The sequence below is a fragment of the Alexandromys fortis genome, unplaced genomic scaffold (genome assembly GCF_014885135.2).
Source record: "Alexandromys fortis isolate MF-2015 unplaced genomic scaffold, M_Fortis_MF-2015_v1.1 scaffold_70, whole genome shotgun sequence".
Lineage (NCBI taxonomy): Eukaryota > Metazoa > Chordata > Mammalia > Rodentia > Cricetidae > Alexandromys > Alexandromys fortis.
Window position 1 is genome coordinate 6172844 of NW_026067955.1, and position 12949 is coordinate 6185792.

A 12949-nucleotide genomic window follows, 5' to 3' on the forward strand; every position below is an offset into this window, starting at 1 on the left:
CCTGGGGCTCTCCTGAGAGTATCTCATCATCAGGAGAAGAGGGTGCTGGCCAGGAGGTCTCCTTGACTCGAGAATGGTCTCTTGATTTGGAATTAATGGTTGGAGGTGAGTTCTTCAGTGGTCAAAGGATTGTGATGTGGAGCAACACCTGCCTAGCACTCCAGGCTGTTCCCGCCTCCAGGGTAGGGCTGAGACTAATGTTTGCTGTGCTGTTGATGGCCATGTCCTACAGCTCGCTGAAGGGCTTTGACAATCACCCATGAACACAGTAAGGTCCTAGACGCTGACCGTACTAGGATGAGCTCTCCCATCAAACAAAAATTTTAATCAGACTATGTACTATCATATGGGGGTGTCATAATTTCCAGGGATTGCCTATCCTCGGGTGAGCTTCTTCTGGGGACTCGTCCTGTTTGTCTTCAGCTGTTCCTGTCAGAGCAGCCTTTATTGACTGGATTAGCGAGAATGGGGCATACAAAGAATGATCAATAGTATTTAGCCTGACTGATAGGCAAGGCCCAAGATAGGCACTGAATTATGAGAGCATGCTCTTCCTTCAGCAGACTTACAATCTAGTTGGAGAAAAAAAGAGAGTTTTGTTAAACAGTGAGCTTTCCCTCTGGCTGCTTCTTCTAGTCACCCAGAGGGCTGTAAAAGACAAAACAAAACATATCTGTTCCCTGACCACAGGGCTGGGGATGCTCAGTCTAGTTAGAACCCTCACAATTCTTCCCTAAACCTCTCAGATGATTCTGTGAGGTGTGAGGGCTGACCCTGCACACACGACTGGCTCTGGACAGATTAGCATGTCACTAAGTGCTGCTCAGAGTGGGGAGTGAGCCCTTCCAGGGGCTGGACACTCAAAGGCAGAATCTGCAGGCACTTCAGTGTACCCAATAGGGGGCTGCAGGTTAACAGTGTGGCTCCCTCAGCCTCCAGAGAATCCGACAAGAAGGGAAGAAGGGGCCAACCGTGCACCTAAGGTAACCCCTTTCCTCGTGGCTGGGACTGTAACCCCTCACTGTGCCTTGGAATGAGATGCTGAGAAGGCGACAGCGCCATACACCATGAGCAAGGCGGGCTCAATGCAGTGTTCAAACAACTGCAGTCTCCAACAGGTGAGTCATGGCTGCAAGGACAGATCAGAGTTGGGGCCAGGGAGGTGGCTCAGTGGTTGCTGCCAAACCCGACCTTCTGAGTTTAATCCCCCGGGGCCACATGGTGTGAAGCGATCCCTGAAAAGTCCTCTGACATCCACATGTGTGCCATAATGCTTGCACACACAACAAACAAATACACACACAATTAAAAGAGAAAAGGATCTGACTTGAAGGATGGGGGAGTTATCCTCATCCGGAAATGAGAACTGCCAGATCAGACGACTAAAGCTAGGTCTTTTCCATCTGTATCTTGCCATGTGCATGCATAAAACACACACACACGTATACATACACACCTGTAAACACACACGCACACACATATACACATATGTACACATACATGTATTTATTCTTTAAAGTCTCATAGTGGTCACATTTCAGGAGGAATGAAGCCTGTTTGCTAGGCTGTTTCTGTCTTGCTGAAGTGCTACAGCCATCAGAAATTCAAATTAAAGCGGACTGATTTAGCACCATCTCAAGCACCAGACAGTGACTCTGGCGTTGTAGTTATATGCAGCTAAAGTGCTAACATGAGCTTTACCAGAGGAGTCCTGTGTATAAGGAAACACAAACATTACTTTAATGGCCTTTAGAACCTGGTGGGGTGGGGTGACACAGTTGTCAGTTGGACCCTATTTGGTGCCACCATCATTTGCCAATGACTTTTGTGCTTGAAGGGGCCCCCAGTTAGGACTTCTGCCTCTAAATTCTGGGTGCCACAGCTAATGAGTGTAGAGACAGAGTATTGAACCCAAAGCAAAAATGAGGTCTGCAAAAATGAGCCAGACGCTCAAGAAATTTTAAAAACAGGTTTGTATGCAGCAGGCATGTTGGTACAGGTCTATAATTCTGGGGTTGGGAATGAGGGGGACCTCAAGGAAGGGAGGGATGGAAAAAGAGGAGGAGAGGAAGAAGGAAAATAACAGACACATTGTACCTGACACAGGCGATGGCCAGTTGTAGTGAATGCCATTCACATCCCCAAGAGCTCACTAACCACCCTTGGTATTTTAAAAAGGTTTCCCCCAGCACAGTGGTCCTGAGCATTCCAGGGGGCTGTGGAAATGTGACTTCTGGCCTTCAGCCTCTTCAGTAGGACGTGGTGGCGATGCTGGATAGGTGGGTCCTGTACTTCAACCATAGAGGACTTCCTGGTCTCAGAAAAGAGCCCCTTCTCTACCCTTCTTCAGCTCCTTTACCTGCCTCCATGGAACCCTGATCACCCCCTTTCCTTTTGGTCTTTCTAGTTAACGAATGATCTTAAGGTGCATTTTGCCTTTCACAGTGGATCAGAAGGTCTGTGTCTCGCGGCAAGCAAAGACATGTGTGTAAACCCAAAGTCAGGCTGGGATCTGAGTGGAGGAGGGACCAAAATCTAACCCGGGACCCCTTCGCTCTTTGAAAGAGACTACAGATGTCTGCTTTATCATAATTGAGAGAATAGCCAACCACAGTATTTGGAAATGTAATTACAATCAGGTTCAAGCAAACAGAGAAGCTACCAGTGACAGTTTAATTTAGAGGAGTTAAACAAGTTAACATCTCTTTGCAAGTAATTAAATGTTTAAACAGATTTTTCTGGAGCAGTTTGGTGTTTATTAGCCCCCAAACATTACTACCTCACACACACAAAGCCTTCATGTTTGCAGCTGGGATCAGGTGGAGGGAGCAAACATCCAAAACCCTGTTGTGATTATGGCTGAACCCCTCCCCTAAGGTCCACTCTTGCTTGTATATCCAGTCCCACGATTTACGTGGTTCCTGAGCAAATTGTGACATTCCAATTGCAAACTGAGCCCCAAGTTGCTTCTTAGGAACAGAAAAACCAAACCGGGGGAGAGGCTAACACAGGATACCCTGTTCTGGAATGCACAGAGAGACACACAGGGAAACGCACAAAACAACAGGCATTATTAGAACCTATGGAGAAAACCCATGTTTTTAAACAGTTACCAAAGCAGGATAGTAATAGCATAAAGACAATTTCTGTGCCAGCTTGTTTTTCTGAAATTCTCTCTGCCACTGAACGGCGAGAACAGATAATAACTATTAGTAAATCAAACTCCTCTGCAATATCCAGCTGTGCCTCACGCATTTACATACAGATAGAATGGGTATATGTTTTTAATATGTATGGGACCCGTACTTTTCCCACAGCCGAAGTGTGTGCTACAAAGGAGGAGGAGAATAGATTCGGATCAGCATGAGATAATAAAGTGGCCTCGATAAAGTATTAGGCAGCGATTGATCTCAAACCGGGACGCGGCTTTTTTTGACCTGATTACTTACTATGCATAGATTCCATTAAATAGAGCTTAGACCCGGGAAGCTCGAGGAAATGCTCGAAATGCATAGAACCATCTCTGCGCTGAGCCCAGATTGTAAGTGTGGGTGCCTGTGGCCCTCACCCGCCTGCTCCTGAGCTATGACCCTCATTGGGGACAGGCTGGGAGGTTAAAGGGTTGCCTGACAGCTGGTGGGAGCCTGGCAGAGTCCCACTGGGAGGATGCTTCTTTTCCCTCCCCCACACCGAGCAAGCACCCTCCCTGTGAGTGGCTGCCTCTTCCTGAGCTGCTTGTCTGGCCTTGACAGGAAACTATAAAGTGCAAAATAGGAAGGTAGCCTGGGAGCTGAACAACACAGTCCCTTTGAAAAACTGGTGACAACTATGAATTTCTCTTTGCAGGAAAGAAAAAAAAAAAAGATGCAAATCCACACATGATCTGCCTGGAATCTCCGGCTCCTCACTGACTTCCCTGGTCCAGGCCCTGTGACCCAGCACCTCTCCAGGCTCTGCAGACGTGGAAGGGCAAGGTCCTTGCTTTGGGGTGATACAGGGAAGGACTGCGGCTCCTACCCTTGCCAAGTCACAGCCTGACCTTAATTACCATAGAACCTAAAGGGAGACATTGCTTCCGATGCAATCCTTTATGGTTTGCAGAAGCAAACTGTCTACATAGCAATGTTCCGCATCCTAGCTTCTTAAACATTTAAACATACGATTTGAATAACAAAATAAGACTAGGCCTCCCATCTCAAGTGGTCCTCTGTTCTCGAGTTAAAGGATCTAATGTAATATCTTGTCTCTTTCTAACCTGACCTTCGGCATGATGGAGAAATATCGTCACTACCTTTGTAGTGTTTTTCCCCTTTCCTCTCAAGTTACACCCATCTTTTTGACTGGCAGAAGCTGACCCTGGCTGTCTGAAGCCTGATGATGTCTTCCACCTCCTTAGTCTCTACTGCCAGGAGACTCTTTGCCAAGGATTCCTGGTACAAGGTTACAGAGCCCGGCGGCATCATTTGGTTCTTTACATGTGGAATCAAGATTACAGGAGCAGAGAGAGCTGACGGCAGGCTGACAGCTCATAGCTTCCTTTACTTCCTGGGCCTTAAAGCTGATTCCTGAGTGATAGATTAGGCTCTTGATGGCTGAAGACACCTCCTTGTCCTTTGCACAAGCAACTTCCCTGCAGTTAACAGGATGTGCACTTACTCAAGCAGAAGGGGCAGCACAGACAGGGTTCTGTACTGCTTTGGTGTGCAGTCAAAGTGTTTAGAGCCTTCTGCGTCGACACTGGCGTCACTAGAGGAGTTTCTCCAACGACTGTCCAGCTGGGGATACATGGCCCAACCAAACTCCACCTTTGTGGCTTTGGAACTCTATCAGACCAAAATCAAAGGGGTTTCTGTTCCAGCAGGCACTAGAGGCTTCCATGGCCACTAGAAAAGGTATGGGGTGCACACACATGGGTGCTCTGCCTGGTTAGCCTGGAACGGTCCCTTGAAATGAGCACAGTCCAGTCCATCCTTCAGGGGCGCTCCACACACTAGCCTCTCCACACAGCATCTCCCCTAACTGCCCTGGTGGGTCCCACATAGCTCTTGCTGCTCCTCTAAAACTGCTACTCCATCCTGGCTAGCCGGGCACCCGACCTCTCCCTTGCGAGACTCTGCCTACGTGGTTTACTGTCCTTTAAACCACACGTGCCTCTGGGACAAGCGCAGGACTTCAGTGGTCTTTAAATGTCTGAGTTAGACTACTGACCAGGCTCTGTGACTGCAGAAGAGGATATACATGCTAATGATGAAAACTTGGAGCACATTGCTATTTGTGTGTTGCAGCACACGTGTGTGTGTGCCTAACCTGTGAACGCAGAGGTCAACAGCGGATCCCTTCTACAGCTGTTGTTATAGGTAGTTGTGACCTGCCTGATATTAGGCTAGGAACTGACCCAGGTCCTCTGCAAGAGCAGTACACACTCTCAACTGCTGAGCCACCTCCTGAGTACTGGTTACAGCTATGCAGCAACATGACTAGTCTGAGAACCTTCTGCATGAAGTTGAATATGGACGTTGGTCCTTAACATGCGAGCATTATAAAGATTCCTTGGCCCAGCTTCACAAGACTTCCATTTAGGGCAATACAGCTATCTGAAGAACACCACAGAATAGAATTTAGTAGTTCTACCCGGAAATGTATTCTAAACCTGAGATTTTAAAAACTTTAAGAATTTAACCTTATGCTGTGTGGTTGCGGCACACACCTTTAATCCAAGCACTTGGGAGGCAGAGGCAGGCAGATCTCTGTGAGTTCAAGGTCAGCTTGGTCTAAAAAAAAAAGAGTTTAATCTTGAGTTTCATATTTAGACTTAGAATGACATAGACAATGATTTTTAGAGCTTGATATTGGTACTTGGGTCTGTAAGGTTATTTAACTAAATACAAAGTCTGAATGCTACTATGCTTATGGCCAGGCCCTGGGTACGGGGTGATATGGACCACCCATCTTGCATTCCTATCTATTTAAGCAGGACCATGCTGTGTCCCCTCCCCGTCAGAGCCACACCTGGAGGACATGTGAGACTTTCCAAATGGTGAATGGATAACCATCATCTTTCCAAGCATGCCACCTTTGATTTTCTTACCATGACTTGGAAGATGCTGACCCACAGGGAAATTTTGACAATTATGTGGGCCCTGAAGCTGACACCTTGCTGGCTGGGGTTACTGTACTTGGGAGATAAATTGCTCTTTTTTCCCCAAAAGGCACAGGCTCCCACCCACAGTGACAAATGGGCTCTACAGCCATTGTATTTCCGGGGAGGCTCTTATCTTCAGATGGGAGCACCATCAATGAGGTTGCAGGCAGTGAGGGTCAAGAGGAAACTAAAGCCATTAATATGTTACGAGGAGTAAAGAAATTGTTTTTTAAGATTGGGTCTCAGGATGTGACTCAGGCTCAAGACAAGGGAAAACCACTATCTTTCCAACTCCTCTATGTTGAGTTTTTGACCAAAAGCAGCCAGGCAGGTCTCCATCACCTGGACCACTGCAGCCGCCTCCCCACTGTTTGCTCCCTCTTCACCAAGTTTTATCAAACAAGAACTGGCCTCACTTCTGCTAGATGTCTGGGGATAGATTCGCCAAAATCTTAACACTGAATCCCGTTAAAGAAAAAATTAAGTATAGGATGGTGTTTCCTGTGATTACGTTTTTCTTTATTTTTTTTAAATATGTATTTGTTAATAAAAAGATGGAAGAGCACACATAAGGGATTAAAAAGCTAAGTGCCCACCCTTCAGCCTTATTTTTATGACCTGTGCCCCCTTCCTCAGGGGATGTTCCTTACTCATACATTCACATGCATGTATGGGTGCACACATGATCTCCAGATGTGTTAGTTATAAGTGACCAGCTCACTACAGCATTGAACATGCACTTGCACACAGGTATCTGTTTTATGAAACCCCTTTTCTTGGTTATAATAGCTGAGCTGTCCAGCCGTAGCACAATAATGACCAGGTAAATGAGTCTCCATTTCTTGAACCTGCTCCAAGCTTTCTCGAATGTGACTAACTGTAAGATCTTCCAAACCACCAGAGACCAAACACAGCCCAACAACAAACAAACAACAAAACCCCCAAATTACTTAAATAGCAAATCAAACCAAACCCCCAACCCCACCTTCAGTCTGGACACGAGACCCACAGTTACAAATTGCAAAGGTTTTGGGGATGAGCTTTTAATTTGACGCTTTTAAGAAAAGTGAGACCTAGTCCGGTGTGACATGAAAGAGAAATGTACCTGCCGGTGACAACAAAGGGACATGCATTATGTGACGATGGACTCTGCTGTCACAGAAGTTGGGGGCTTAGAACAAAACCCAAAGAACAAAACCCTCTGAACCAAGAAGAGTGAAAGGCACCTTGCTTACAAAGGCCACGGTTGGCCGACTGCAGTCTTCTGAGGACGGGAGCGGCACCAAGTGCGGCCGGCACACAGCCGACCTACTCACTGCTACTAAAGCTCCGCCCTTCTAACAGCTCGCACCCCCCAATCAACAATCTGGAGTAAATGATGACCACTTGGGAACGGAGAAGGGACCATCTCTGTGCCTTTCCCTGCTTGAGTAAGGACTATCATTTGCAATCAGAGCAAGATTGCCTTGGAGCTGGGAACATAGCGTCGGCCACCTCCCAGTATCTGTTTCTGAGGAAAGATGAAAGATTCACAGCAAACTGATCTCATTTCATTCTACATGAGTCAAGAGGATCCCACGCTACAGTCATGATTTCCTGGAGGACCACACTACACACTACACACTTCTCCTGCTGTCTTCTGTCACCAGCCCCGGGACTTCTGGAAGGGAGTAAGAACGAATGCACAAAGTTGTGACCCCTGGATAAAGGAGATGAAGAGGGTTCTTCATGAAGCTTCAGAATGGAGGGGCTTTCCAAAGAGAAACTTAAGCCCAAAGGTCTGAACTTCAAAAACCTGCGCAGGGCTGGGGATACGGGTCAGCAGGACAGTGCTTGCTTGGCATGTGCAAGACCCTAGGTTCAATAAAGTTAGTCATGTTGGCTTTCTGGCCTGTGGATTTTTAAAAAATGTTCTGGTTTTAGGGAGGCTGGGGCTGAGGGCAGATTTAGGTATCACAGGCTAGCCTCATATAGCTGAGGATAGTCCTTCAGTTTCTGATCCTCTTCTACCTCTCAAAGGCCACAATCACAGGTGCGGCCACCATGCTAGGTTACTAGGTGCTGCCCATGGACCCAGGGCTCTGAGCATGCTGAGAAAGCTCTCTACCAAGCGAAACGCACCTCAGCCCTCACACCAGGCTCTGTTGTAACACACTGAAGGTTTCACTCACCATCAGTTCCTCGGGTGCTGGTCTTTCTTTGGGCTGTTTCCTCATGCTGCAGTGGGAAGACAAAAGACTCTCATTCATATTTGTAACTATTTTTTTGCTGTTAATTTCCACTCTGTTTCTGCTGGAATTGGGATCTTTGCAAAATGTTGAGGGCTATTTGATCATACTGTGAAACTTCAAGACTGTGTTAGTAAAATTAACCTTGGCTCAGGGGTTGGAGCAGCGACTAGTTGACAGGAATTAGCCATAGAGAGGTTGGAGGAACCAGGGATATAGAGAGACGCACAGGAAGGAGTAAGGAGGAACTTCGAGATTCAATGGTCTTTTTGGTTTGGGAGAGTGGAGAGATGCTTCTCTTGCTGGATCTCTGGCTGAAAAGGACGGTCAGCTGATTGTGTCTCAGCATCTCTGATCTAAAAGGTTTTCACCCCAACATCTGACTCCCGAGTCTTTACTAGTAAATAGAATGATAGAGACTTAGTTAAAACCTACATTTGGTGGCCATGGCCGAGTCAAGCCATCAGTTGATTCTGGTGTGGCCACTAAGCTGGCAGAAAGCCAACAGCAAAATCCACCAGCTCAATGCTTGTCCAAAGTACTAACACACATTCCTGATCTTATGCGGGCCTTGAGTCAGACTTCTGGAGACACTGGGAATGAGAATTCTTTTATTAAAGTTAGTGTTGAAATAAAATAAGTTATTGTAATTCTATTTTTAAAAGATTTATTTATTTATTTTATGTGTGTATTTGCCTGCATGTATGTATGTGGCTCGTGCATGCATGGAGCCCACAGAGGTCAGGAAAGGTATGAGAGCCCCCGGAATTGGAGTTACAGGTGGTTGGGAACCATGTGAGTGCTGGGAACCCAACTCAGGTGCTCTGAAAGAGCAACAGTGCTCTCAGTCACCGGGCCCTCCCTCTAGTCCTGTAGTTCTAGTTTTGAAATCACTGTGGAAAGAACAGCGATATTCTCTTTCTGACTCAGCTGCCATCTTATCTCAACCTTAAATTCGGGGAATGGAGTTCTATTTTGGTCACTGGGATCAGAGGGATAAAAGAAAGGTGACAATCAAGTCACATGAGAAAAGACCGTTTGGTTCTGGTGCTCAATGAAGAGCAGTAAATAAAAGGTCAGATGATGCTACAAAACCACAGACGGCTCCTTACACATCTTCATGACTGGCGTTTATTTTCGCTAAAACGCAAGGTGATAATTCATTTCACAGTTCTATGACTGGAAGCTGTAATCAGTAGCAGTTGCCATGTGATGAAGGACCAAATGGTACAGAGGTGACCGCGGGCAGCTGCCTACCTGTGGCCATGCCTGTTCTGAACTCGGAGCATTTGTGAGCTAAAGTGACGATATTTGCCGAGAATACTTTTTTTTTTCTTAAATAGAGATTTAATGATCATTTGGTAAACAAGAGCCATAGCTATGAACCATTAATGACATCGAGGACATTAGCCTTCCCTATAAATAACCATATGCACCTCTCAAATGAGGCATCCATTAGCAAGTGATTCAAGCTGTCTCGCCAGTGGAGTTGGTAACAGTCCTAATCTGACATTCCAAAGTAGCTGTATCTCTTGGGAAAACAAGGCTATTACCCACGATCACTTCTGTTTCGGCTGACATCTGTGGAAATTTCAACACAGGTTATTCCCCCACCCCCGTCTCCGTAAAACTTTTATATAACAGCCAATTAATGTTTTAGATGGGAGGGTGGTAAAGCTTCGCGTGCCGCTCTCCCTGGCTGCCCAGCGCACTCCACTTCCAGGCTGGTCTCAGACCACACAGAGACAGCACAGATGTCGGGTATCCAACCTCTCTCTGTGACGTCCAAAGCCGGGGCTCTAGGCAGCCTGGAACTGCAGTGCGTTTCCTAATTTCTACATAAAGTGGGGCATGATGCACTTGTGAGTGTTTTCAGGAATTGCACGGACAGGAAACGGACAGCCTGATCTGTTTCTGGACAAGGGCTCTGGCGAACAATCTCAATGAGCTCCAAGAGTCAGGAGCCTGGTGTTTTAATTAACAAGCATTTTCCCCGTATGGCACGCTTTGGAAACAAAAGATTTCTGGAGTAAAAACAGTTTCTAAAAGCTATGGAATATGATGTAAGCATTTTAAGTAAATAGAAGCAATTACACTTTTTAGATCTGGGGGAAATTCTCTCCCTCATTTTTTTTCTGGGGGAATATAAACCGTCTGAGACATTTTCATTAAGAGGTAACATATTACACTCAGTCAAAAAGGTGATAAAGCTTGACATTTATATTAAGGAATATTTCTTGGTTTCACTTTTGTGTAACCATCAGATGGATCATGAGAGGGGGGAGGGGACAGCACACAGCCATTCTAGTTGAGCAAGAACTCTGTGCAGCTGCCTACGCCACCTTGTTGTGCCCCAGAGAACGGCTTCTCCTGGCAGGGGCTGCCTGTGCACCTTGCAGGAAGGGTGAAGGAGGGAGAGGAGCCTGGGAGTTATGAAGGAGTTTCAGAATGTTTGGTCTGTTCTGCCTCCTGCCCTGGAGGTCACCATTCCAGTGCCCTGAATGGTCTCCTGTCTCTGGGGTAATTCCCCATGCTGGGGTGAGCCTGAGGGCAGCGGAGCTACTGGCCTCCCGAGGCCACACAGAAGTCCAGCAGGATTGGGGCAATGGCGAAAAGGCTAATAAAAGAAAGATGTGTCCTGTCGGGAGGAGAAAGGCAGAAGGCTGGAAAAGAACCCTGGGTTGAAAACTGTTTCTTCAGGGTAAAACGATAAGGCCTTGCTAGGAGCCTCTAATGACCCCTTGTGCAAAATTCTAGATTTCCTCTCAGGCCCCCGAGGGTGGGAGTGGGCTCAGCAAAGGTGTCTGTGGTCTCTTTAATATCAAACTTCAGTGAGATGTGACCCTAGGTGTTTAAAAATACCCAAGGACAAGTTATTTACTGAGAATCAGGTGAATTAGTAAATGGTGCTTTTGCTAAGTAACAGGCAGTTTTACGGGTAATGAAGTTACATTAAAAGAAAGCTTCATAGGTCAATCAACAGGGGCTAGAAAATTATGTATATTTTGGGAGAAAAATCAACGAGGATGGCAACAGTGCACGCGTGGAAGGAATCCTCTTCCCAATAGTTTATTAAGTGTGGGGGGGGGGGGCTCGGAATTCAACCCTTGTGTAAATAACATTTACATAATTTAAACAATTTCTTGGCTTTGTTGCCCCAGCTGCCCAAGGCCCAGAAGTCCCTCCCATCTCCAAAAGGAAGCAGAGAGTCACAAGGTCTCAGAGAGCCTCGGAGTTAATGGCATGTATCATTTACATTGAGGGCATGACGGGTTTGCAAACAGAGACTCACCACTGAGTGATGAAATGTACAAACGGCTCCGAGAACTCTCCAAGCGGAAGGACTGGTGAATCCTGGGAGGGAGGAGGACACAAGTCACCCAAAGTCACAACATTGTTTTCTTCTTTCTTCCTTTTCCACCCTCCACCCGCACCTCACAGAGGAGCTGCAATGGCGGAAGGCCTCATCCAATTAAGAGGCCTGGCCGAACCCTCCTCCACACGGTGAAGATGCCAAATTTCAAGCCACACACATTTTACAATGGTGAGAAACACGAGAGCAGAAAGGGAGGGGAGGTGAAAAAAGGACAATGATAGCCACGGGGTAGGAAGGAAGGTAGGGAAAGTGTAAATGAGAAATTAATGATTATTTAAGTAACACGCAAATGGTCTTGTAATTAACAAAGAGCTGGGAAAATTATTCTTGTTTTGACCTTTGTTTCTTTTCCTGGATTTGCTATTTATTTACACTTCCTGTTATTTACATTTTATTTGTAGATCTGACTGCTCTTAACTGCTTGCCCCTTGCTGCATATTTGCATCTGGCTTTTGTGTTTTTTTAATTTAAAAGTAAGACACTTTAGAGGGTGAGATGTTTCCCGGAGAAGGGATTTCAGCTTTTCTGCCAGTCTGGGCTGACTGTTAGGAAGCCCAGGCATTAGGGACATAATGGGAAACTCCCACCTCCGTAACCAGACCCGGAAAAAAAAAAAAAAGAAAAGGAAAAACAAAAACCAGCAGTGGAGGTGGCAGCAACTCAGAAAGAGCAGAAAACTACATGGCAACAAATGACGGGGCTTCGTGACCCAGGGAGAGAACCCCATTGCCATTCGCAGAGGAAGGCTTTAAGAATTTAGGAGTTTTTCCACGAGTGACAGAGAGCGCCGCTGTGTTTATAGCGTGGCAGCTCAGGATGTAATGAAATTACACTGCAGAGTACTTCACCAGTCATCTCATTAGGGCTACAGTTGGAACAAGAGAGCCGCACAAAGTAGGCAGCTGCAAATGACTCCATTCTCATGTATTCTCATTTGCTATTAAAAATACCTTTCGGCGCCTTTTCCCCTCCCTGACATCCCTACACAAAGTGCCCTGCAAAGTATGATACATGCACCTATTTAAATTAACAAAGGAATGACTTATTTTAATCTCCCTGTGCTTTGGAGTGCTTTGGCCATTTGGATGAGCAATATATCATTACATACAACCTTCCAGCGCTGCAGGCTAGGAACTCAGAGCATGCAGCATTTGGTGGGAGCCAAACAATTTCTCTAGCACACAACTGTGTCAAATGCATGCA

The 12949-nt window shown here is 46.3% G+C and overlaps 1 protein-coding gene across 7 annotated transcripts in view; it reads right to left on the reverse strand.

Moving 5' to 3' along the window:
• Map2k5 (mitogen-activated protein kinase kinase 5) overlaps positions 1-12949 on the reverse strand; it is a 226115-nt gene that overhangs the window by 21197 nt on the left and 191969 nt on the right. For all 7 annotated transcript variants that reach the window (XM_050151791.1, XM_050151789.1, XM_050151790.1 and 4 more), the window contains 2 exons: positions 11663-11724; positions 8314-8359 (listed from right to left, as the gene is read on the reverse strand). In XM_050151791.1, coding sequence (XP_050007748.1) covers positions 8314-8359; positions 11663-11724 — 108 coding nt within the window. The remainder of the gene's footprint in view (positions 1-8313; positions 8360-11662; positions 11725-12949) is intronic.